General features: G+C 41.3%; 1 protein-coding gene across 1 annotated transcript in view; it reads left to right on the forward strand.

Moving 5' to 3' along the window:
* The window catches only part of SPPL3 (signal peptide peptidase like 3), a 98300-nt gene that overhangs the window by 59988 nt on the left and 12723 nt on the right, over positions 1-25589 (forward strand). The window contains exons 2-4 of the mRNA XM_018061121.1: positions 4946-5023; positions 23320-23408; positions 25219-25338. Of these exons, the coding sequence (XP_017916610.1) occupies positions 4946-5023; positions 23320-23408; positions 25219-25338 (287 nt within the window). The remainder of the gene's footprint in view (positions 1-4945; positions 5024-23319; positions 23409-25218; positions 25339-25589) is intronic.

The following is a 25589-nucleotide window of genomic DNA, read 5'->3' on the forward strand; positions in this document are numbered from 1 at the left end:
TACAAGTCAGCTTTAACCAGATTTCCTTAGTACAGATTTATTTGGAAAATAAAATGGTCCAGTATAGAAGAAAGCATTAAATGAAACCATGCATTTAGCTCTCTAGTGGGTAGTGTGCAGGGCCAGGAAATGGAGATGAGAACTGGTAGTGCTCATCAGCCTCTTCATAAGATATTTTGCACATGGCCAGGACTTCACCTTGAAAAGTAGATTGTGAAGAACATCAGTGACTCAGTATAGTTAGTCACGCAGAGCAGAGCACAGGGGATCTGTGGAGGAGGGAAGGCTGGTTTAACAAAACTTCAACCCAGGCTTAGAGAAGTCTTAAGTGATGTCTCTGGAGAGTCTGTATTGATTTGACAGTTGTAGCAAGGAAACAATAGTATCAGACTTCAGATGTGGAGTTTGGCAAGTTTAAACATTTAATCTACCTTTTAGGGAATGACAGTATGCTTCAGAATGTGAAGGGTACGAAAAAGTCAAGTCATCCAAGTAAAACACTAGCAAAAGAAAAGTCAGGTCCTTCTCCTACACACAACTCACACACTCACACACGCACACACACGCACACACACGCTCATTTCATGCTTTATAGACCAGGCTTTTAATCATATGAAAACCTACCCAGTCTCACTTTAATTCACTTTGAAATTAATTACATCACAAAAGTAACGCAAATGAAAACCATATTGAAATATGAATCTTCATCTGTTAGATTGGTTAAAAAAAATTCAAAAGTTGGACAACACTCACTGTTGACAAGGCTTTGGAAAACAGAGACGCTGATCTGTTATTGGTCATGGTGCAAAGTGATAAAACCTCTCTGACGAGCAGCTTGACCACGTTTATCACGCTGCATTTCCTCTTCCATCCCACAGCCGTATTTTCAGGAACTTTATTCTCTGTAGATGTGTTATTTCTTGTGTGTGACTGTGAGTATAACTTACAAAGCTCTTTATGACAGAATTGTAGCAGAATTTTTAGAAACAAAAGGGATTTGCTTTTTGGAAAAAAAAAAAAGTGGTATGTCCACACAGTGGAATACTATGCAGATGTTTAAAGAAAATAAAGTAAAGAGCTCTGTATACTGATACGGGAAGATCTCTAGGCTGGATGGTAAAGGGGGAGGTGGGGGAGTACAGGTGTCTCTTAGTGGGTAAGCTGGTAGCTGGACGGAGGCTAGCAAAGGGGCTGGAGCGGCCATCCGCTGTCCCGCATCTGCATCCCCTTTGCTGACTGAAGTTTTAGGAAATTGTGGGTGCCCACTGTGGGGTGCTGTGGGACAGAACTCACAACCCAGAAGATAAGTGGCTGTATTCATTCACCTCACATGCTTTTCATTGTCTCACCTTCTCACAGACTGCTGTAAAGAAGAGAAAATCTCCTTTCGTGTGTGTGTGTGGAGGTTTTCAGAAAATAGGCAAAAGCAGAAGAGCATAAGGAACCCCCATATACCTGTCATTCCAGTTTCGATGATTAAAAACAATTTCACCTTAAAAACTGTCCTTCCTACCTTTCTTACTCCTGGAATATTTCCAAGCAAGCCTTACATCATCTTAGGACTTCCCTGGTGGCTCAGACGGGTAAAGCGTCTGTCTACAATGCGGGAGGCCCAGGTTTGATTCCTGGGTTGGGAAGATCTCCTGGAGAAGGAAATGGCAATCCGCTCCAGTACTATTGCCTGGAAAATCCCGTAGACAGAGGCGCTTGGTAGGCTACAGTTCATGGGGTTGCAAAGAGTCGGACATGACTGAGCAACTTCAGTTCACTTATATCATATTACCCAGAGCTACTTCAGCATGTGTCTTTAATAACTAAAGATAAAAAATGTGACAGTATAGGCCACAGTGTCTTATTATGAAATTTCATTTTATGTCCTGGGTTTTTTTAGAAAGGTTAAAGGAAACTTATCCTTCTCTGTCCATCCATCTTTCCTCTTCACTGGTATAATTTCCAGTTAACATACAAGAAAGGTTGAGTATCTCCTGTCTTTAGAAATAAATTAAGACTTCCCCTACCTTGCATTCATTGCCCTCTAGCTGCTGTCTCCGTTGGAACTGTGCTTTTCAAAAAGCTGTCTTCGTTTCCTTACCTTTAATTTCTCAGCCAGTTCCAACCTGACACCTGTCCCCACCGCTCACTCCATTAAAACTGTTCTTGCTAAAGTCATCAGTGACTCACACATTAAATAAACCCAGTGACTTGCAGTTTTCATCTTACTTGACATCTCAGCCACCTTCAGCACTCATGACCTCTCCCTCCTAATACAAGCAGTGAACATTGAGTAATTACTGGGTTCAGCTCTGTGTGTGAATTCTCATTTCATTCTTTTTTAAAGCAATTTGTTTTACTAATGTAGAGCTTTGTCTTAATCTTAATTCTGTAAAGTTTTCTTTCTTTCTTTCTTTGGGGCTGCGCAGGGTCTTGGTTGCTGTGTGGGCTTCCTCTGGTTGTGGCACGCAGAGCCTCCTCTGGGCTGCGGTGGGCAGGCGTCTCATTGCAGCGGGCTCTCTTGTTGCAGAGCATGGGCTCTAGGGCACAGGGCTTCATTAGCTGTGCCTCGCAGGGTCTAGAGCGCAGGCTCAGTAGTTGTGGCGCAAGCTTAATTGCTACACAGCATGTGGGATCTTCCCGGGCCAGGGATCGAACCCACATCTCCTGCATTGGCAGGCGGGCTCTTTACCACTGAGCCACCAGGGAAAGCCTCATTTAATCTTTTGACAGCTCTTTGAGGGAGGTGTTGTCATTATCCTCATTTTACAGGTGGGAATTAGCTAAAGCTTAGAGAGGTTACGTAACTGGTCAGCTGCGGGTCAGGGGTAGAGCAGTTTTAGGTTCAGGCACCATCTTGTCTCATCCTGCTGCCTCTTTGCAAACACTTCACCTTGCTATTGTGGGTCGTCGTCTTCTTTCTCAATCTTAACATGTTTTCTTTGCAGCTCCTCCTCCTTCCTGATCTTCAGATTTCTGGCTTTTCGGGCATTCATCCTGGGTCCTCCTCTCGTGCAACCGTGGCTTCAGTTTCCATGTGGAGGGTCATGAGCTCCCGGTCTGTGTCCTTAGCGTAGAATGGCTTCTGGACTCTGGACCCAGAGAGCCAGCTGCTCCTCAGCACATTGGGAACTTCGACTCTGCTGCTCCTGTTCTTGTCACCTTTTTTGCCAGATGGTACAGCCATCCACCAGCTGCTCAGCAGAAACCTGGGGTCGTCTCAGTTCTCCTGAACGATCGCCAAATCCTGTTTTATTGAGTCTTGTGTCTCTCTCCCTCCTCTACCTCCCTAAGGAAGCCCCCCACCCCCAGTTTGGTAGGCTCCACCTGTTACACATTCTCAGGGTATTCTGTACTTGTATTCCTCCCCTTTATAACATTTTCAGCAGTTACGTTCACTTGCTTATGTTAGCTTTTTGTTTTCATTCCCTTAGCCCAAACTTTAAGTTCCTTTAGAAAGACATTAAGAGACAGGACCAAGACAACCTTAGTTTTTATTCCATCCCTGGGAGCTGGCAGAGTGCCAGGCACAGAATCATCATTAAATATTTGATGAATGAAAAGAGGAAAAATTTGTTCTGGGAAAATCCCTAACATGAATGGATACTCAAAAGGGTGAATTTCCGAAGACAGACTTGAAAACATTGGGACTTGCCTGGCAGTCCAGTGGTTAGGACTCCGAGCTTTCACTGCAGGGCGTCCAGCTTTGACTCCTGGTCTGGGAACTAAGATCCTACATGCCACATGGTGTGGCCAAAAAATTTTTTTTACTTCTGATAGTCAAGCCATAGAAGGGAGCTAAGGAATTGGCAGTAATGCTAAGAGAAATAGGGTATTTATTTTTGTTATGCAGTCGCTGAGTTGTGTCCAACTCTTTTGTGACACCATGGACTACAGCATGCCAGGCTTCCCTGTCCTTCATTGTCTCCTGGGGTTTGCTCAAATTCATGTCCTAGGCAGTACTGTTCTCTGCAGCACTGGACTTGACTTTCACCACCAGACACGCACAACTGAGCCTCATTTACGTTTTGGCCCAGCTGCTTCATCCTTTCTGGAACTATTAGTAATTACCCTCTGCTCTTCCCAGTAGCATATTGGACACCTTCCAGCCTGGGGGGCTTATCTTCTGGTGTCATCTCTTTTTGCTTTTTCATATAGTTTTGGGGTTCTCTTGGCAAGAATACTGTGGAGTGGGTTGCCATTCCCCTCTCCAGTGGACCACGTTCTGTCAGTACTCTTTGCTCTGACCCGTCCGTCTTGGGTGGCCCTGCACAGCATGACTCTCAGCTTCACTGAGTTACACAGGCCCCTTCATCACAAGGCTGTGTTCCGTGAAGGGGAGGTTACTTGGGGAAGTGGAAGCTGTGGGACTTTCGGACTATCGTCATAATATGGAAAGGAAGGGAAGAGGGTGTCAGGAAAGCTGAAGGAATCGTGATATGCCTTGAGAGGGTCAGGTATGAAGGGAAGAACAATGACTGTAGTTTTCAACCTGTTGCTTTTAAGAACCTTCTGTGGGATACACATGAAGAGAACCAATAGACAGTTAAAAAAAAAAGAAACTAGAATCCAGGAGAGACATGAGCTTTACTTTATTACTGAGTGAAATCACTAAGATACTCCTGATAATTCACAAGTACAGAGTTGGTAGATATTTTGGTACTTGGGAGTGGAAGCACGTGTGTGGGTTATTACTGAGACAGCAGTTTTGCATTGATACCATTGAACACCTGGTGAAGGCCAACTAATGAAAACTGTGAATCTGTACATTTACTTTTTATGCTAAACTACAAGTTCTGTGTTTCAATTAATATTTTGTTCATGCTAATTTATACCTTTTTTCCTTCTTAGACAAAAATAAAACTTAGTGGAGTTCCTAGAACTCCATTAGACTGTAGATTCCATGAGTTTGCTGCCATGTGATTAAATTTTTTTTTCCCTCTCTTTTCTCTAGGGCCTATTCCCTGGTGGATTCCAGTCAAGTGTCTACTTTTCTGATTTCCATTCTACTTATAGTCTATGGTAGTTTCAGGTAAGATGCTCTCAAAATGGGGTTGATTTCTGTTGGAGGTGGAAGACTCATTGTTCTGGGTGTTGGGACCAGAATTTATTGCTTCTTTGAAGAGAAACATGACTTTGACAAGAATTGAGTTGAACAGGATAATTCTGATATTTATTCTTTGGTTGGCTGTTAAAACACTTCTTGGTTTTGCTTATGGCTTTGGCATTTTAATGCAAATAAGTGAAAACTAATCGCTTAAATCCTGGTTCTGGGGGAAAAATGGTTCACATTAAGTATACTTATTAAGAGAGTTAAGGAGAGAGTCCTTGACAGTGGTTTTGCAGTGTCTCAAAGGGACAGAATGTTCTTCTTAATTAAAAAAAAAAAAAGGCATTGCCGTATGTTGACCACATATGAAACTGCCAATAGATAGTCCACCTTCTTGACATACACATGTAATTTTATAAGGTTCAGGCTACTGTTATGAGAATTGTGCGCGGTTGCATTTACCAAGTATTCTCTCTGCTGACCTTAGGAATGCTGAGACTGGATCTTCTTGAAGTTCCCATCCTAGCAGACAGCCATACAAATATAAAGATAAGGAAGCTAGATACTCACTCCCTTCTTCTCTCTGTTCTTACTTTAGAGAAATCTTAGTGGTTGTATAACCGATAGTTTTGTGGTGTACACATTTAAAAATGAAGGCTGCCTGGGAAATTTTATTTTGAGAACTTGAAAGGGAGCAGCAGTGTTAAAGGAAATAATCAAACTTAAGGGTTTTGAATTACCTAGTACTATATTTGGATTTTAATGAGTATTTGGTAAAATTACAGACTTCCAGGTTTTATCTCAGCATTGAGTAGAACAAGTAAAATACTGTTGATAATCCAATATCAGTTGATAAATGTTTTACTCATTGAGACTTCTGCTGAGAACCCTAGGTTCGTAGCCACCCTTAGGAAGCATCAGTCAAGCCAGAGCAGCTTAGAACCTCATCAGCATGATCCTGTATTTTCTGTATCTCTATGCTTTAGACAATTTTTTTTTCTTTTTGAGTATATAATAACATTTCAGAAGTTTTTATAATTAAAAAAACCCAAAACTTTAGACTCACAACTCTGAAACTCCTTTCGTTAGTTCAAATGACATTTTATTTGGCATGTACTGACATACTGTGTACATTTTTATAGTTTAAATCAGCTGTCCCCAACCTTTTTGGCACCAGGGACCAGTTTCATAGAGGACAGTTTTCCCACAGACTTTGGCAGAGTGGCGGGGCTGAGGGTGGTTTCTGGATGATTCTCATAAGGAGCGTGCAGCCTAGATCATTCACATGCACAATTCACAGTAAGGTTTGCACTCCTGTGAGAGTGCAGTGCCACCCCTGACCTGGCAGGAGGCGGAGCTCGGGTGGTAATGGGAGTGATGACCCAGTGCAGCCAGAAAACAAACCTTTTCACAGCAGCAGAAACAAAACTGGCAGCGGTCAGTGAGTAAACCTGCTAGAGTGATTTCCTGGGTTCTTGCTTTAATGTAAACAAGGCATAGCTGAATGAAGAACTGACCGATTACTTATTTGGGCATGGATTGCTTGATGAAAATACAGGGGATTCATTAGAGCACAGCCAGCTGGTGCCCTGTTATTGTTCAGTCAGTCAGTCGTGTCCGACTCTTTGCAACCTCATGGACTTCAGCATGCCAAGCTTCCCTGTCCTTCCCCATCTCCTGGAGCTTGCTCAAACTCATGTCTGTCGAGTCAGTGATGCCATCCAACCATCTCATCCTCTGTCATCCCCTTCTCCTCCTGCCTTCAGTCTTTCCCAGTGTCAGGGTCTTTTCCAGTGAGTCAGTTCTTTGCATCAGGTGGCCAAAGTACTGGAGCCTCAGTTTCAGCATCAGTCCTTCTAATGAATATTCAGGACTGATTTCTTTAGAATTGACTGGTTTGATCCCCTTGCAGTCCAAGGGACGCTCCAGATTCTTCTCCAGCACCACAGTTAGAAAGCGTCAATTCTTCGGCGCTCGGCCTTCTTTATGGCCCAACTCTCACGTCCATACGTGACTACTGGAAAAACCATAGCTTTGATTAGATGGACCTTTGTTGGCAAAGTAATACCTCTGCTTTTTAATATGCTGTCTAGGTTGGTCATAGCTTTTCTTCCAAGGAGCAAGCATCTTTTCATTTCATGGCTGCAGTCACCATCTGCAGTGATTTTGGAGCCCAAGAAAATAAAGTCTGTCACTGTTTCCATTATTTCCCCATCTCTTTGCCATGAAGTGATGGGACCAGATGCCATGATCTTAGTTTTTTGAATGCTGAGCTTTAAGCCAACTTTTTCACTCCTCTTTCACTTTCATCAAGAGCCTCTTTAGTTCTTCGCTTTCTGCCACTAGGGTGGTGTCATCTGCATATCATACTCATATTTCTCCTGGCAGTCTTGATTCCAGCTTGTGGAATCATCCAGCCCAGCATTTCGCATGATATACTCTGTATATAAGTTATACAGACAGGGTGACAGTATATAGCCTTGATGTACTCCTTTCCTAATTTGGAGCCAGTCCATTGTTCCATGTCCAGTTCTAACTGTTGCTTCTTGACCTGCATTATAGATTTCTGAGGAGACAGGTCAGGTGGTCTGGTATTCCCATCTCTTTAAGAATTTTCCACAGTTTGATGTGATCCACACAGTCAAAGGCTTAAGAATACTCAGTGAAGCAGAAGTAGATGTTTTTATGGAATTCTCTTGCTTTTTCTATGATCCGATGGATCTCTGGTTCCTCTACCTTTTCTAAATCCAGCTTGAACATCTGAAAGTTCTCAGTTCATGTACTGTTGAAGCCTAGCTTGGAGAATTTTGAGTTGTTACTTTGCTAGCCTGTGAAATGAGTGCCATTGTGCGGTAGTTTGAACATTCTTTGGCATTGCCTTTCTTGATTGGAATGAAAATTGACCTTTTCCAGTCCTGTGGCCACTGCTGAGTTTTCCAAATTTGCTGGCATATTGAGTGTAGCGCTTTCACAGTATCATCCTTTAGGATTTGATATAGCTCAGCTGGAATTCCATCACCTCCACTAACTGATCATAGTGATGCTTCCTAAGGCCCACTTGACTTTGGACTCCAGGATGTCTGACTCTAGGTGAGTGATCACACAGTCGTGGTTATCTGGATCATTAAGATCTTTTTGTATAGTTCTTCTGGGTACCCTAGGATGCTAAATGATGCTGACTAGTCTATCTTGCTGTCTCGCTTCTGCTGTTTCTACCAGTTTAGATGCTTCTCAGATGTGAGTGACTTCTCTTTGTTACTCTGAGGGGGTTGTTTAGAGATGTATGATTGTTACTGGCTACTAGAATTTTCTTTGGTTAGACATTGACTTTATTAAAGAAACCTGATGAAGAAAATAGCTAATGTTTTACTGAGCATTTATGTTCCACGTACAGTGGTAAATGCTTTACCTAAAGTATCATTTAATCTTTATATCAATTCAACAGAATAAATACTGTTATTCCCCTTTTATAAATGAGGAAACTAGGGCCCAGAAATGCTACGTAGCTCACCCAAGTAATAAGTGATGAAGCTGGGATTTAAACTCAGGCAGTACTCTACTGCTGGCTGGCTATTGAGAACAATAACATTTCATTTGTGAAGCAAATAAATTCTTCTTCTCAGAAGAAATGAGAAGTTTCTTAAAAACCCTTTTTTGTGATTTTTTTTTTTTCTTCAGTAGGGTTCTCCGACCATAAGAATCACCTGGAGAAGGTTGTTTGGTAGGCTTAGGATGGGAGCCCTGTACTCTAGCCTCATTCAGGTGACCTGCACACTGGATGAACTCTTGCCGTTATTGCGCATTGTTGGCGCTTCATTGCAGGTGGCACTTTATGGACCCACTCATTGATATGTTTTTAACCTTTTACAAATCTATTGAAGCTCTCCTGAAGTTCTCAGAGTCTCCTTTTTTTGCTAAGTCAAAAACATTTCCTCTCATTCTTCATCCTTGCTCAGCCTTGATGGTTTTATCACCACTTCTTCCTGCAGATTTCTCCTCCCGTGGCCTCCGCTTTCATGTTGCCTTCCATATAGGACTTGCACAAGAAATGCCTCTTGAATTTGATTAGCCCTATCCCTATTGTCTCTCCCGATGCCCAGCCAAATGTTCTTACCTCCTCTGATTTAGGACCATAAAAAAAAACATTATTTGCTCATTTAAATAATACATTTTATTTAAAGCTCTGAAGACATGGAGAAAATCATAAAACACAGGATGAAAGGTTTGTGCACTGTACTGGTTATTTTCCCCCAGGCTTTCACATTTCTAAGTACAGAGGGGAGAGCTGTGGCAAATAAACCTAGATTTTAAAGCCCAAACGGATAAATCCTCAATCTAAGAGCCCTTACGTTCGCCATGCCTTGGCTGAGCTCTGCTTGCTAGACTTCCTGTGTTACTTAAAGATGACACCTGATATCCTTAATCTTTCCAGCTGCTCAGGGGGAGAAAATATCATAATTACTCATGTAATAAGCATTTCCCCACAGCCTTTGACAAACCAACAGGAAAACATTAATGGAGGGGCAGGGAAGGTGAAAGCGACCACTCAGATGGGCATAGGAACCCAGAAATCACAGTGTGAGATGGTTTAGAATATTTTAGGCAGCTTATTACTGTGAAGACACTTGAGTTCTGTCCCCACGGGAATCACAGACAAAAAAAAGAACAGCAGGCTTGAAGTAGATCTAAAAGGAAATCAAAAGGAAGATATACTTTATAATTGATAAAAAGGTAATACATAAATATAATACAGATGTATCTCTTTATGTTTATGTAAAGTTACTATATAAAGGAATAATGGAACTTTTATAGAGTACTGTCTTTTTTTAAGGCGAGCACCGCCCCGTGCTTTCTTTAATTTTGAGGGTAGTTTATTTGCTTATACCCAAACCTTCTCTAGGAAGACATTGCAGAGATGATAAGGAATGTACTTTATATGATTTTTTTTGACCTTCATACCAAATGCATGTAACTGTAAAGTTAGACCAGGTTAACCAAAATAAGTCTTATTATGGTTCACAGACCAACTCACCATGAGCTATGGCCACCCAAGATGGACAGGTCATGGTGGAGAGTTCTGACAAAACATGGTCCACTGGAGAGGGGAATGGCAAACCCCTTCAGTATTCTTGCCTTGAAAACCCCATGAACATTATGAAAAGGCAAAAAGATAGGACACTGAAAGATAAACTCCCCAGGTCAGTAGGTGCCCAGTATGCTACTGGAGATCAGTGGAAAAATAACTCCAGAAAGAACGAAGAGAAGGAGCCAAAGCAAAAACAACACCCAGCTGTGGATGTGACTGGTGATGGAAGTAAAGTCCGATGCTGTGAAGAGCAATATTGTATAGGAACCTGGAATGTTAGGTCCATGAATCAAGGCAAATTGGAAGTGGTCAAACAGGAGATGTCAAGAGTGAACATCAACATTTGAGGAATCAGTGAACTAAAATGGACTGGAATGGGTGAATTTAACTCAGATGGCCATTATATCTACTACTGTGGGCAAGAATCCCTTAGAAGAAATGGAGTAGCCAGCATAGTCAACAGAAGAGCCTGAAATGCAGTACTTGGATGCAATCTCAAAAACCACAGAATGATCTCTGTTCGTTTATAGGGCAAACCATTCAGTATCACAGTAATCCAAGTCTGTGCCCCAACCAGTAATGCTGAAGAAGCTAAAGTTGAATGGTTCTATGAAAATTTACAAGACCTTCTGGAACTAACACCCGAAAAAGATATCCTTTTCATATATTATAGGGGGCTGGAATGCAAAAGGAAGAATTCAAAAGATACTTGGAGTAACAAGCAAGTTTGGCCTTGGAGTTCAAAATGAAGCACAGGGCAAAGGCTAACAGAGTTTTAGAATGCACTGGTCATAGCAAACATCCTCTTCTGACAACACAAGACAAGACTCTACACATGGACATCACCAGATGGTCAACACCAAAATCAGATTGTTTGCAGCCAAAGATGGAGAAGCTCTATTCAGTCAACAAAAACAAGACCGGGAGCTGACTGTGGCTCAGATCATGAACTCCTTATTGCAGAATTCAGACTTAACTTGAAGAAAGTAGGGAAAACCACTAGACCATTCAGGTATGACCTAAATCAAATCCCTTATGATTATATAGTGGAAGTGACAAACAGATTCAAGGGATTAGATCTGATAGAGTGCCTGAAGAACTATAGACAGGGGTTCGTGACATTGTACAGGACGCAGGGATCAAGACCATCCCCAAGAAAAAGAAATGCAAAAAGGCAAAATGGTTGTCTGAGGAGGCCTTACAAATAGCTGAGAAGACGAGAGAAGCAAAAGGCAAAGGAGAAAAGGAATGATATACCCATTTGAATGCAGAGTTCCAGAGAATAGCAAGGAGAGATAAGAAAGCCTTCCTCAGTGATCAGTGCAAAGAAAAAGAGGAAAACAGTAGAATGGGAAACACTAGTGATCTCTCTTCAAGAAAATTAGAGATACCAAGGGAACATTTCATGCAAAGATGGGCACAATAAAGGACAGAAATATCATTCTACTATCAAGAAGAGGTGGTAAGAATACACAGAAGAGCTATACAAAAACGATCTTAATGACCCAAATAATCTCAATGGTGTGATCACTCACCTAGAGCCAGACATCCTGGACTCCCAAAGTCAAGTGGGCCTTCGGAAGCATCGCTTCGAACAAAGCTAGTGGAGGTGATAGAATTCCAGCTGAGCTATTTCGAATCCTAAAAGATGATGCTGTGAAAGTGCTGCACTCAATATGCCAGCAAATTTGGAAAACTGAGCAGCAGCCACAGGATTGGAAAAGGTCAGTTTTCATTCCAGTCCCAAAGAAAGGCAATGCCAAAGAGTGCTCAAACTACCGCACAACTGCACTCATCTCACACACTAGCAAAGTAATGCTCAAAATTCTCCAAGCCAGGCTTCAACAGTACATGAACCGTTAACTTTCAGATGTTGAAGCTGGATTTAGAAAAGGTAGAGGAACCAGAGATCAAATTGCCAACATCCATTGGATCACAGAAAAAGAGAGTTCCAGAAAAACATCTACTTCTGCTTTATTGACTACGTCAAAGCCTTTGACTGTGTGGATCACAACAAACTGGAAATTCTGAAAGAGATCGGAATACCAGAGCACCTGACCTGCCTCCTGCGAAATCTGTATGCAGGTCGAGAAGCAACAGTTAGAACTGGACATGGAACAACAAACTGGTTCCAGATAGGGAAAGTTGTACATCAAGGTTGGATATGTCACCTTGCTTATTTAACTCATAGGCAGAGCACATCATGCAAAATGCTGGACTGGATTAAGCACAAGCAGGAATCAAGATTGCTGGGAGAAATATCAATAACCTCAGATATGCAGGTGATACCACCCTTATGGCAGAAAGCGAAGAAGAACTAAAGGGCCCCTTGAGTGAAAGAGGAGAGTGAAAAAGTTGGCTTAAAGCTCAACATTCAGAAAACTAAGATCATGGCATCCAGTCCCATCACTTCATGGCAAATAGATGGGGAAACAGTGGCAGACTTTATTTTTTTGGGTTCCAAAATCACTGCAGATGGTGACTGCAGCCATGAAATTAAAAAACATTTGCTCCTTGGAAGAAAAGTTATGATCATAGACAGCATATTAAAAAGCAGAGACATTACTTTGCCAACAAAGGTCCGTCTAGTCAAAGCTGTGGTTTTTCCAGTGGTTGTGTATGGATGTGACACTGGGACTGTAAAAAGAAAGCTGAGTGCCGAAGAATTGATGCTTCTGAACTGTGGTGCTGGAGAGGACTCTGGAGAGTCCCGCGGACTGCAGAGAGACCAAACCAGTCAATCCTAAAGGAAATGAGTGAGTCCTGCATATTCATTGGAAGGACTGATGCTGAAGCTGAAGCTCTAATACATTGGCCACCTGATGCGAAGAACTGACTCATTGGAAAAGACCCTGATGCTGGGAAAGATTAAAGGCGGGAGAAGGGGACAACAGAGGATGAGATGGTTGGATGGCATAACCGACTCAATGGACGTGAGTTTGAGTAAGCTTCGGGAGTTGGTGATGGACAGGGAAGCCAGACGTGCTGCAGTCCGTGGGGTTGCAAAGAGTTGGACACAGCTGAGTGACTGAACACATGTCATGATGTATTTATCATGCACTGATGTGTGATGTGTTTATCTTTTGAATTGTTCTTTTGCCATCTCATATCCTGTCCTACCTTAAGAAAACATTTACAGAAATCTGAATTTATCGGATAGTGTAGGGAATGGTTATGTACATTGTAATACATATGGACAAGTTCCTCGATATATGTAACAGCCTCATCAGTTCCTTTTTCAAGGTTCCCTTTATAGAAACCACTCTAATTTTTCTAGGAACACACATTTAGCTTACAGCAAAGTTCCACCATATAGTGTTTACCGTGACCAAGTGAATGCTCCCTTTCATTGTGTTTCCTTCCAATATTAGAACGATCAAAAAACATGATATTCTTAAAATACTAAAATAAAAAATTCCATTTTGCCTTTCTTCTCCAGTATTCATAATTGTATTCCATTATCAGAATTCAAACAGGTGAACAAGTATAACTTTTCAGTAAATGTGTTCTCAGCTCCCTTTTGCTTCCTGCAATTGTCAATTGTTTATTTTCACTCTGCCCTGTTCAAAAGTATTTCAGACCATTAAGTTTTACAAGCTGTGATGAGATAAGGTAAATTAAAATGGGGCCAAAGAAAAGGTATGGGTGGAGACAAAGTAGAGCCAAAAATAAGTCTAAAAATGCATACCATAGTGGCCAACACCCCTCCTGGTGGTCCACAGACACACAGTAAGCTTTCTAGCAGCTAACTTTCAGAAGAAAGAAAGAAATTTAAAACTTTACAATGTCCTGAATAAAAGAACCAAATTGTGCAGGTGAATTGCAGTTATTCTTGCTTTTAAGATCAGACATAGGTTTATCCCAAAGATCCTCAGAAAGAGGATGCAACGTTGTATTTCATAGCATTTCATAACCAACATTGTTTGTTTGTTGACTGAATTACAGTACTCTTCAATATAACCTGGTGGCATTTCATGAAATTAGATTTCAGCAAAAGCAGTTTTGCCGAAATTGAGGAGACACAACCAGTAGCAGAAAATTGTGGTCTAGATTGCTAGCTTACTGTGATCTAATGTTACATTTTATAATATCTAGAGAAATCAATGGGTTATTAGTTCTTCAACTGATTATTCCTGAATATTAATCTCTTGATAAACGTGGGTAGTGGTCCAGACATGTACTGTATGGCTGGCTGAATATAGGCCTCTTTGTCTTAACAGTTCTCACGGCATATTTGCATTTCTATCACAACCTGGGAACCTAAAACGGCCTAACTATAAGCCCATATTTCCCCTTGTCCCAAGCAAGCAGTGGAAGTTCTTATGGGCCCAGGACTTTCCCAGGAAATCCCCTGTAATTCAATCTGGTACCTAAAGATACTAAAAGTTGATTTCCTAAGTTCTGTTCTTTACAGCTGAATCAGTTTTAGCCTGAAAAAACATTTAGAGCAAATATCACTAGATCTCCACCTCCACCCCAATAAAACCTTAGTAAAGCACTCAGAGAATGGTAAACTACTTCCTGATGTAGTATTTGAATCAAACTACTGGGTTGGCAAAAAATTTGTTAGAGTCTTTCCATAAGATGTTATGGGAAAACCCAGATGAACTTCTTGGCTAACCCAATACATCAAAGTGACCCAAAAATGCACAGTGGGATTTGTACTTGTGTATCAGCTTAAATTTGAAGAATGTTGATCAATTGTCATTCTTTCTGTCACTGTTTATCTGGCAGACTCAGTTGTTGGTTATACCCCACCCAGTTCAAGATCACTCGGAGAAGGCAGTGGCAACCCACTCTGGTACTTTTGCCTGGGAAATCCCGTGGACGGAGGAGCCTGGTAGGCTGCAGTCCATGGGGTCACGAAGAGTCAGACACGACTGAGCGACTTCACTTTCACTTTTCACTTTCATGCACTGGAGAACGAAATGGCAACCCACTCCACTATTCTTGCCTGAAGAATCCCGGGGACAGGAGCCTGGTGGGCTGCAGTCTGTGGGGTCACACAGAGTCAGACACGACTGACGTGACTTAGCAGCAGCAGTTCAAGATCAAAACTATCATCTGCCTGTAAAAGGTTGCTTTTCTTAAGGCAGGAATTGAGCCAAAAATGGTATCAGATCGAGTTAACTCAAGGAGAAGTATTCTTGGCTTTTTTTAATAGTTTTTAAAATTAATTTTTGGGTGCTGGGTCTTCATTGCTTTGCGAGGGCTTTCTCTTGTTGCAGCAAGCGGGGGCTACCGTTTATTGCTGTGTGCTGGCTTCTTGTTACAGTGGCTTTTCCTTGGAGCACAGGTCCTAGGGTGCATGGGCTCAGTAGTGGCGGCTCCTGGGCTCTAGGGCACTGGCTCAGTAGTTGTGGCGCACGGGCTTAGTTGCTCCTTGGCGTGTGGGACCTTCCCGGTCCAGGGACTGAACTCGTGTCTCCTGCATTGGCGGGTGGATTCTTATCCACTGTGCCACCAGGAAGTCCCCCCCCCTTTTTTTCTTTAAATGAAAAGGAGTTGTATGTATTAATGTGGAAATATATCCTTGGCGTATTATTGAATGAAGATTAATTTGTGAAATGACAGCTGTGTAGTGTGGTTAACCATTACTGGACCCCAGTCACAGTAGCCTGGGATCTGTTAATCCTAGGTCCGTGGATCTTGTTTTAGAAAGCTGGAATACATGTATCTTCATGTTTGAGCAAATATATGGATCCTCACAGCCTCATTTAGCCAGACTTCTGTTTTGTGTAATAGTGACCCATGATAATGTTTGACAGGGCAAGGCCAAAAAAAAAGAGAAAAATTGACTACAGTGATAAATACAAAAGATTTTTTTCCCCTTATTTAAAATTCCTTATAAAAGATAATGGATTATATAAACAATAATAATATAACATGGAGTTCATGGTACGACATGTAAAAATAAAATGCATGGTAATAATAGTACAGGGGTTGAGAGGGAAATAAACGTGAACTGTTGTCAGGTTTTAATACTATAAATGAACTACTACTGCCGTATAACTTGAAGGTAGACTGTGTTGATTAAAGATGTACACTATAAACTTTACAGCAGCCACTAAAATAAAAGAACAAAGAGTTATAGCTAATAAGACAACAAAGGAAATAAAACAGAGTCATTAAGAAATACTGTGTTAATCCAAAAGAAGGCAGGTACAGGAGGGCAACAACAAAAAACATAGTCTCCAACCTAATCATAACAAAAATCACATTAAGTGAAATTGGCCTAAAAACCCCAATTAGAAGACAAGAGTTGGTAGAGTGCATAAAAAAGTAAGATCCAATTACATGATACTTGCAGAGAGTACACTATAAAGCCAGAAAAAGGATTTAGGGTAAAGGTTGGGAAAAGATAAAACTTATACTCGTCAAAAGAAAACTGGAGTGGCTATACTGATGTCAGACAGAGCAACTTTCAGAGCAGGTAATTTTTGCTACAGACAGAAAGCCTTGTTTCATAATGATAAAAGGGGTCAGTTAAGCAACAAGACATGATAATCCCTAATGTTTACGCATCCAACAGGAGATTTTCAAAATACATGAAGCAAAAGCTGATACAGCTTCAAGGAAAAATAAAACAAATGCACAGATGTAGCTAAAGATTCCAGTACCTCTCTCTCAATAATCGAAAGAACAAAGTAGGCAGAATATCGTTAAGGTTATAGTGGCTTAAGCAATGTTCTCAACCAGGCCAAGCTGGCATTTATTGAACACTTCAGGAATGTAATAATACACATGTTCCTCAAGTATATGTGGGATATTTACCAGGATAGGATGTATTTGGGGACATTAAAAAAAGGTCTCAGTAAAAGGATTCAAGGCATACAAAGTATGAATGCTGATCTCTGTTAGTCCGCTGGGGTTGCCATAACAAAATACCATAGACTGGGTAACTTAAACAACGGAAATTTTTCTCATAGTTCTGGAGGATGGAAATCTAAGGTCAGAGTGCCACCATGGTTGGGTTCTGGAGAGTTGTCTCCCTGGCTTGCAGGTGGCCACCTTCCTACCAGGCGCTCATGTGCATGGTCTTTCTTGGGCGTATGCTTAGCTCTGGAAGGGAGAGAGGGAAACGAGAGAGGAAGAGAGAGATCTGTTAGAAGGATACCACTTCTACTGGGAGGGCCCCATGCTCAGGACCTTAGGAAAATTACCTCCCAAAGGCTCCATCACCAGATACCATCCACCACATTGAGGGTTAGGACTTCCACAAATAAATCTTGTCGGGGATCCAAACATTTGATTCCTAACAAATAACAACTGGATTGAGCAGAGAAAGCTCTGGAAAATCCCCAGATGTTTGGAAACAAAAAGTAACACTCTTCCATGTATCAAACAAGACGGCAAGAAGGAATTGGAAAATATTTTGAATTAAAGTGAAAACATACCAAATTTATGGACTGCTGCGAAAGCAAGGGGAATTGTAGCTCCAAATACCTGGATTAGAATAGAGGAAAAAGTTATCAGTGACTTACACCTTTTACCATTTCTGACTAAACCAGGAAAATGGAGCAAATTAAACTGTATTTAGTAGACGGAAGGAATAAAGATCAAAGCCAAAGTAAATCAAATAGATTTTCTCTGTGGAGAAAAATGGCTGAAACTAAAAGCTGATTAAAAAAAAAATCAATGAAGTTGGTACCCCTCTAGCCAGACTAACCTGGGGAAAAAAGGAAGACACAGACTTAATATCAGGGATAAGAGGTGATATTACTAGAGTGCACAAATATTAAAAGGATAATAAGGGATGACCATAAACAACTTTATGCCAATAAATTTGACAACTTAGATGAAATGGATAAATTTTTTGATGTATCTATAAATCACAATCTATGCCCAAGGTCACTCGAGAAACAAGTAGCCTGAGTAGGCCTGTACTCGCTAAAGAAATTGAAAATCGCCGCAGTATTTTCTGCAATGGCTGCAGCAGTTGACAGCCCCACCTGCAGTGTGTGATGCTTCACACCCTTGCTGACCCTTGGTGGTTATCTGACGCTTTGGTCACAGCCCTCCTAATTGGTATGTAGTGGTTCAGTTTCAGTTCAGTCGCTCAGTCGTGTCCAACTCTTTGCGACCCCATGAATCGCAGCACACCAGGCCTCCCTGTTCATCACCATCTCCCGGAGTTCACTCAGACTCACGTCTATCGAGTCCGTGATGCCATCCAGCCATCTCATCCTCGGTCGTCCCCTTCTCCTCCTGCCCCCAATCCCTCCCAGCATCAGAGTCTTTTCCAATGAGTCAACTCTTCACGTGAGGTGGCCAAAGTACTGGAGTTTCAGCTTTAGCATCATTCCTTCCAAAGAAATCCCAGGGTTGATCTCCTTCAGAATGGACTGGTTCGAGCTCCTTGCAGTCCAAGGGACTCTCAAGAATCTTCTCGAACACCACAGTTCAAAACCGTCAATTCTTCTGCGCTCAGCCTTCTTCACAGTCCAACTCTCACATCCATACATGACCAATGGAAAAACCATAGCCTTGACTAGACGGACCTTAGTTGGCAAAGTAATGTCTCTGCTTTTGAATATACTGTCTAGGTTGGTCATAACTTTCCTTACAAGGAGTAAACGTCTTTTAACTTCATGGCTGCAGTCACCATCTGCAGTGATTTTGGAGCCCCAAAAAATAAAGTCTGACACTATTTCCACTGTTTCCCCATCTATTTGCCATGAAGTGATGGGACTGGATGCCATGATCTTCGTTTTTTGAATGTTGAGCTTTAAGCCAACGTTTTCACTCTCCTCTTTCACTTTCATCAAGAGGCTTTTTAGCTCCTCTTCACTTTCTGCCATAAGGGTGGTGTCATCTGCATATCTGAGGTTATTGATATTTCTCCCGGCAATCTTGATTCCAACTTGTGTTTCTTCCAGTCCAGCGTTTCTCATGATGTACTCTGCATAGAAGTTAAATAAACAGGGTGACAATATACAGCCTTGACATACTCCTTTTCCTATTTGGAACCAGTCTGTTGTTCCATGTCCAGTTCCAACTGTTGCTTCCTGACCTGCATACAGATTTCTCAGGAGGCAGGTTAGGTGGTCTGGTATTCCCATCTCTTTCAGAATTTTCCACAGCTTATTGTGATCCACACAGTCAAAGGCTTTGGCTCAGTCAATAAAGCAGAAGTAGATGTTTTTCTGGAACTCTCTTGCTTTTTCCATGATCCAGCGGATGTTGGCAGTTTGATCCCTGGTTCCTCTGCCTTTTCTAAAACCAGCTTGAACATCAGGGAGTTCACGGTTCACGTATTGCTGAAGCCTGGCTTGGAGAATTTTGAGCATTAGTTTACTAGCCTGTGAGATGAGTGCAATTGTGCGGTAGTTTGAGCATTCTTTGGCATTGCCTTTCTTTGGGATTGGAATGAAAACTGACCTTTTCCAGTCCTGTGGCCACGGCTGAGTTTTCCAAATTTGCTGGCATATTAAGTGCAGCACTTTCACAGCATCATCTTCCAGGATTTGAAATAGCTCAACTGGAATTCCATCACCTCCACTAGCTTTGTTCGTAGTGATGCTTTTTAAGGCCTGCTTGACTTCACATTCCAAGATGTCTGGCTCTAGATTAGTGATCACATGATCATGATTATCTGGGTCGTGAAGATCTTTTTTGCATAGTTCTTCTGTGTATTCTTGCCACCTCTTCTTAATATTTTCTGCTTCTGTTAGGTCCATACCATTTCTGTCCTTTATCGAGCCCATCTTTGCATGAAATGTTCCCTTGGTATCTCTAATTTTCTTGAAGAGATCTCTAGTCTTTCCCATTCTGTTGTTTTCCTCTATTTCTTTGCATTGATCGCTGAAGAAGGCTTTCTTATCTCTTCTTGCTATTCTTTGGAACTCTGCATTCAGACTCTTATATCTTTCCTTTTCTCCTTTGCTTTTTGCCTCTCTTGTTTTCACAGCTATTTGTAAGGCCTCCCCAGACAGCCATTTTGCTTTTTTGCATTTCTTTTCCATGGGGATGGTCTTGATCCCTGTCTCGTGTACAGTGTCACGAACCTCAGTCCATAGTTCATCAGGCACTCTATCTATCAGATCTAGGCCCTTAAATCTATTTCTCACTTCCACTGTATAATCATAAGGGATTTGATTTAGGTCATACCTGAATGGTCTAGCGGTTTTCCCTACTTTCTTCAATTTGAGCCTGAATTTGGCAATAAGGAGTTCATGATCTGAGCCACAGTCAGCTCCCGGTCTTGTTTTTGTTGACTGTATACAGCTTCTCCATCTTTGGCTGCAAAGAATGTAATCAGTCTGATTTCGGTGTTGACCATCTGGTGATGTCCATGTGTAGAGTCTTTCTTGTGTTGTTGAAGAGGGTGTTTGCTATGACCAGTGCATTTTCTTGGCAAAACTCTTATTAGTCTTTGCCCTGCTTCATTCCGCATTCCAAGGCCAAATTTGCCTGTTACTCCAGGTGTTTCTTGACTTCCTACTTTTGCATTCCAGTCCCCTATAATGAAAAGGATATCTTTTTGGGGTGTTAGTTCTAAAAGGTCTTGTAGGTCTTCATAAAACCGTTCAGCTTCAGCTTCTTCAGCGTTACTGGTTGGGGCATAGACTTGGATAACTGTGATATTGAATGGTTTGCCTTGGAGACGAACAGATCATTCTCTTGTTTTTGAGATTGCATCCAAGTACTGCATTTCAGACTCTTTTGTTGACCATGATGGCTACTCCATTTCTTCTGAGGGATTCCTGCCCGCAGTAGTAGATATAATGGTCATCTGAGTTAAATTCACCCATTCCATTCCATTTTTAGTTTGCTGATTCCTAGAATGTCGACATTCACCCTTGCCATCTCTTGTTTGACCACCTCCAATTTGCCTTGATTCATGGACCTGACATCCAGGTTCCTATGCAATATTGCTCTTTACAGCATTGGATCTTGCTTCTATCACCAGTCACATCCACAACTGGGTATTGTTTTTGCTTTGGCTCCATCCCTTCATTCTTTCTGGAGTTATTTCTCCACTGATCTCCAGTAGCATATTGGGCACCTACTGACCTGGGGAGTTCCTCTTTTGGTATCCTATCATTTTGCCTTTTCATACTGTTCATGGGGTTCTCAAGGCAAGAATACTGAAGTGGCTTGCCAGTCCCTTCTCCAGTGGACCAGGCTCTGTCAGACCTCTCCACCATGACCCGCCCATCTTGGGTTGCCCCGCCAGGCATGGCTTGGTTTCATTGAGTTAGACAAGGCTGTGGTACCTCATTGTAATTTTGACTTATATTTCCCTGATGACCAGTGTTGTTTAAGAACTTCTCATGTTCTCACTGACCATTTGCTTATCTTCTTTGGTAAGAGATTTATTCCCTGTCTGCCCACTTTTTATTTGGGTTGTCTGTTATTGAATTGGAGGGGTTCTTTCTATATTCTAAATGTTCTCAGATACGTAAGAGCACATATTTTATCCCATCTTTTGCGGTTGTCTTTTTTTTTTTTTTTAAAGTGTTCCTTGGTGCTCACAAGGTTTTTAATTTTGTTGAAGTCCAATTTATCAGTTTTTCAGTTGTGTTTTTTGGTGTCATAGGTAAGAATCCACTGCCACATTCAAGGTCACAGAGATTTTTGTCCCAAGTTTTATAGTTTTAGCTCTCAAATTATTTAAATTTAGATTAATTAAAATGAAATGGAATGCAGAATTCAGTCGTTAAGTTGTACTCGCACGTTTCAAGTGTTAATGGGCTCATGTCTACCAAATAGGTCAGTGCAGGGTACAGGGCATTTCCACCATCACAGGAAGTTCTTTTGGACACACAGACACTTTAAATGAAGGCAGTAGTAGAAAATGAGCTAAGGACTTGAACAGTTCAAAGAGAAAGAAATGGGTAAGGTCAGTACATAAAATTGTTTAGTGGTTAAAGGATTCTAAGTTAGGACATGTACAGCATTTTCAGTCCCCCAGATTGAATGTGTCTACTTTCTTCCAGTCTTGACTCAGAAATAGTACCGATGAGCCCTGCATGCCCCATTTAAAATTTCAGGTCTACCGTCTCCATTTCCTGCCTTATTCCTTAGCTGTTAACATATCATATACAGTATTTAATTTTTCTTGTTTATTCTCAGTCTCCCTGCTCTTCAAATATAAAATCCATGAGAGCCTGTTTTTCTCTCTACTTGTTTCTCTCCAGTACCTAAAACACTCCCGGATACAGCAGTAACTCAATACATGTTGCTGCTGAGGGAGAGCTGATACGGTGAAGAGAAACAAGTGCTCTTGATAGCTGACGGTGTACGATGTCGAATTTGTGATCTCCGAAGATTTAGCTTTGGGACCAGGGACCAGGCTTGATCACTCAAGACCTTTTGTGTAGCTGAGTTTTATTAAAGTGAAGTAGGGACAGAGAAATCTTCTGACGCAGACATCAGAAGGGGGATGGAGAGCGCCCGGTCCATAGTCTTAGCAAGGCCTTACATACTTTCTACCAGACCTACTCCTAAAGCATACATCTTAAGTTAACAAGATTAGAACTGACAATAGAAAGGTCTTACCAGACCCACTCTCACAGTATACAAGTTTTAAAATAACAAGATTAGTCAGAAGGTTCTTGTTAAGGAGAAACAAATTCTTGGGCAAGATATGTTGTTGTTATATAGTCATTGGTGCAGAGTTTAAGGGAAAACATATATCTTTAAGCAAGATGAGTTGCTTTGTTGTGCAATCATCAGCTCTGGGCTTAAAGAAAGAAAAATGTTTGTCCTTTTCTCCTCCTTGAGAACTCCAGACCTCTGTTTCCTCCTTAAGAGCCCCAGACCCCTTTCTCCTCCTCAGGGACCCCAGACTTCTTATCCGCCTGCCTGGAATTGACTCTCTCTCTCTCATGCACTGCTCTGAGAGTAAATTGGTCCACCCTTTTTAGAAGCAGTTGTGTGGTATGTAAAAGTTTCAAAATTGTGCTTGCCTTTTGACCCAGTATTTCCCCTTCTAGGTATTTCTCAGACAGAAATAATTAAAGATGTGCACAGAGATATGGCTGGAATATCCAGCCACAGTGGAATGCTTTTATCTGCTGTCAGGAAAACTCTTGAACTAGCATGGAAAACTGTTTTGCAGAGCTGTTCAGAAGAAATCTTCCTTTCTTTCCCAGTGCTTTAACATTTAAAACTATGTCTCATTACTGACTTTTCTGATCCGCTTCTTTCTTGAAACTAAAACTTACCTATACAATTTTCCCCACAGGTCCCTTAATATGGACTTTGAAAACCAAGATAAGGAGAAAGACAGTAACAGTTCTTCTGGGTCTTTCAATGGCAACAGCACCAATAATAGTAAGGCATTTTTTGACAATTAACTGTCTACATGTAGTGGTCTTAATTTGATTCTTTCTATAACCCCAATGATAATTTACTGGGTTTAAGGATTACAGTTGGTATAATAATACAGTTGAATCTGTATGGTATAATTTGTTAGTTGTATGTTCTGAATCTGAGCTACAGATTTCTTGTGAGTTCCTTTTAATTCGTGCCTCAAAGCTTGCAGCCAAGATTCTTTATTTTCTTAAAGACAGGCAAGATAGATGGGTGTCTGTCTGCTTGTAACTTCATTTAAGTCCTTTGGTGAGACTGATAATTTTGTAGGTGTTGGTCATAAATTCATTTAGTGATTCTTAAAGATAGCTACTTGCAGTACTTGTAGAACTGTTGTATCTCCTCTGGTATTTCAGATTTTAAAGGATGTTTGCTTTGAAGAAACATAAGTATGCTATATGGCAAGTGTTTAGCAGCATTATTCATAATAGCCAAAAAAGTAGAAGCAACTCAAAGATCAATAAACTAGTTAATGGGATAAACAGCATACAGTATGTCCATGCAATGGAATACTCTTCAGTATTAAAAAGAATGAATTACTGAAACATCCTCCAACTTAGATGCACATCAAAACATTGTTAAGTAAAAAAGGCCAGATAAAAAAACTACTATTTTAAAAATCCAATTATATGAAATTTCCAAAAAGACAAATATAGAGAGATAGAAAATAGATTAGTGGTTTCCTGGGGCAAGAGATGGGAAGGAAAATTAACAGTTAACTGGCATGAGGGATCTTCTTGAGATGAGGACATTCTAAAACTAGATCATAGTGATCCTTTCACACTTGGTGCTGCTAGGTCACTTCAGTTGTGTCCAACTCTTTGCAACCCCATGAACTGTAGCCCGCCAGGCTCCTCTGTCCATGGGATTCTCCAGGCATGAATACTGGAGTGGGTTACCATTTCCTCCTCCAGGGGATCTTCCGGACCCAGGAATCAAACCGCAGTCTCTTATGTCTCCTGCATTTGCAGGCGGGTTCTTTACCACTGGTGCCACCTGGGTAGCTTTACACTTGATAAACTTACCAAAAAAAATACTGAATTACTTAATACTGGTAAATTTTATGGTATGTGAATTGTACTAGAAAGTTGGTAATGCTTGTTATAGAAGGTACTAAATTAGAAATAAGGAGACTTGATAATATTAAGAGATTGATATTGGGTACCTACATTCACTTGACATTTATTAAATATTTTGAAAGTTGCAAAAAGAGTTAGTACTCAAGCTGTTGCATAAGCATTGTGGCCAGAATACCCCCAAGGTGTTAATAAAGTGCTAAGACAGCAAATGCCACTTTCCACCCTATACCTCAAGCAGGTACTTTTTCTTATGGACCTTTAACATAGCCTCAGAGTCCCTTCTGAACCAGCCTCTGCTGTCAGTAGATCAGAGTAAGCACCAGTGGTGAAGTCATTTTGACCTCCATGTACAAAGAGACTAGAGAGAGAGGCAAGATGGGCAACAGTGGGTCAAGTTAGTAAGGGGTTCTCCTGGAGAAGGTGAATGTGACATGAAGCAGTGATCTTGGATCACTGGAAGAGCACAGCATACAGGTGCAGAGCAGGAGTCGAGCTCCTGCTATAGTGAAGGCGTGACGAGGACAGCAGGGAGCGCGTAGTCTCGTTTCCTAGCAAAGAATCCGAGGGCCTCGGTGTTCTGTATCATATGTACTAATCCCTAGAGCTGTCTGCACCTTGATCAGTTAATGTATTTCAGTCCATGGGCGCAGAGCCTGTTACGTAAGCTGTTAATATGCCCCTTTCTCTTTCAGGTATCCAGACCATTGACTCTACCCAGGCCCTGTTCCTTCCAATTGGAGCATCTGTCTCTCTCCTAGTAATGTTCTTCTTCTTTGACTCAGTTCAAGTAGTTTTTACAATATGTACAGCAGGTAAATGAGTTCTGCTATCTAGTCTCAACCTTAAAAGGAAACTTTTTAACGTTTTTAAAAATCACCATTCAAAAATTAAGATTTATATACCACTCTTTTGCAAGTTTTTCTTCCTAAGTCTTCTTTCTCCCTAAGTCTGCCTTCCCCAACCTCCCCACCCCTCCCTGAACCACTTGATACCTCTGTCATCAGTTCCAACTTGCCAACTCAGTCTGGGCGAAAGGCTAGGGGTTAAAAACTCAAGAACTTTG

The sequence above is a fragment of the Capra hircus genome, chromosome 17 (genome assembly GCF_001704415.2).
Source record: "Capra hircus breed San Clemente chromosome 17, ASM170441v1, whole genome shotgun sequence".
Classification (NCBI taxonomy): Eukaryota; Metazoa; Chordata; class Mammalia; order Artiodactyla; family Bovidae; genus Capra; species Capra hircus.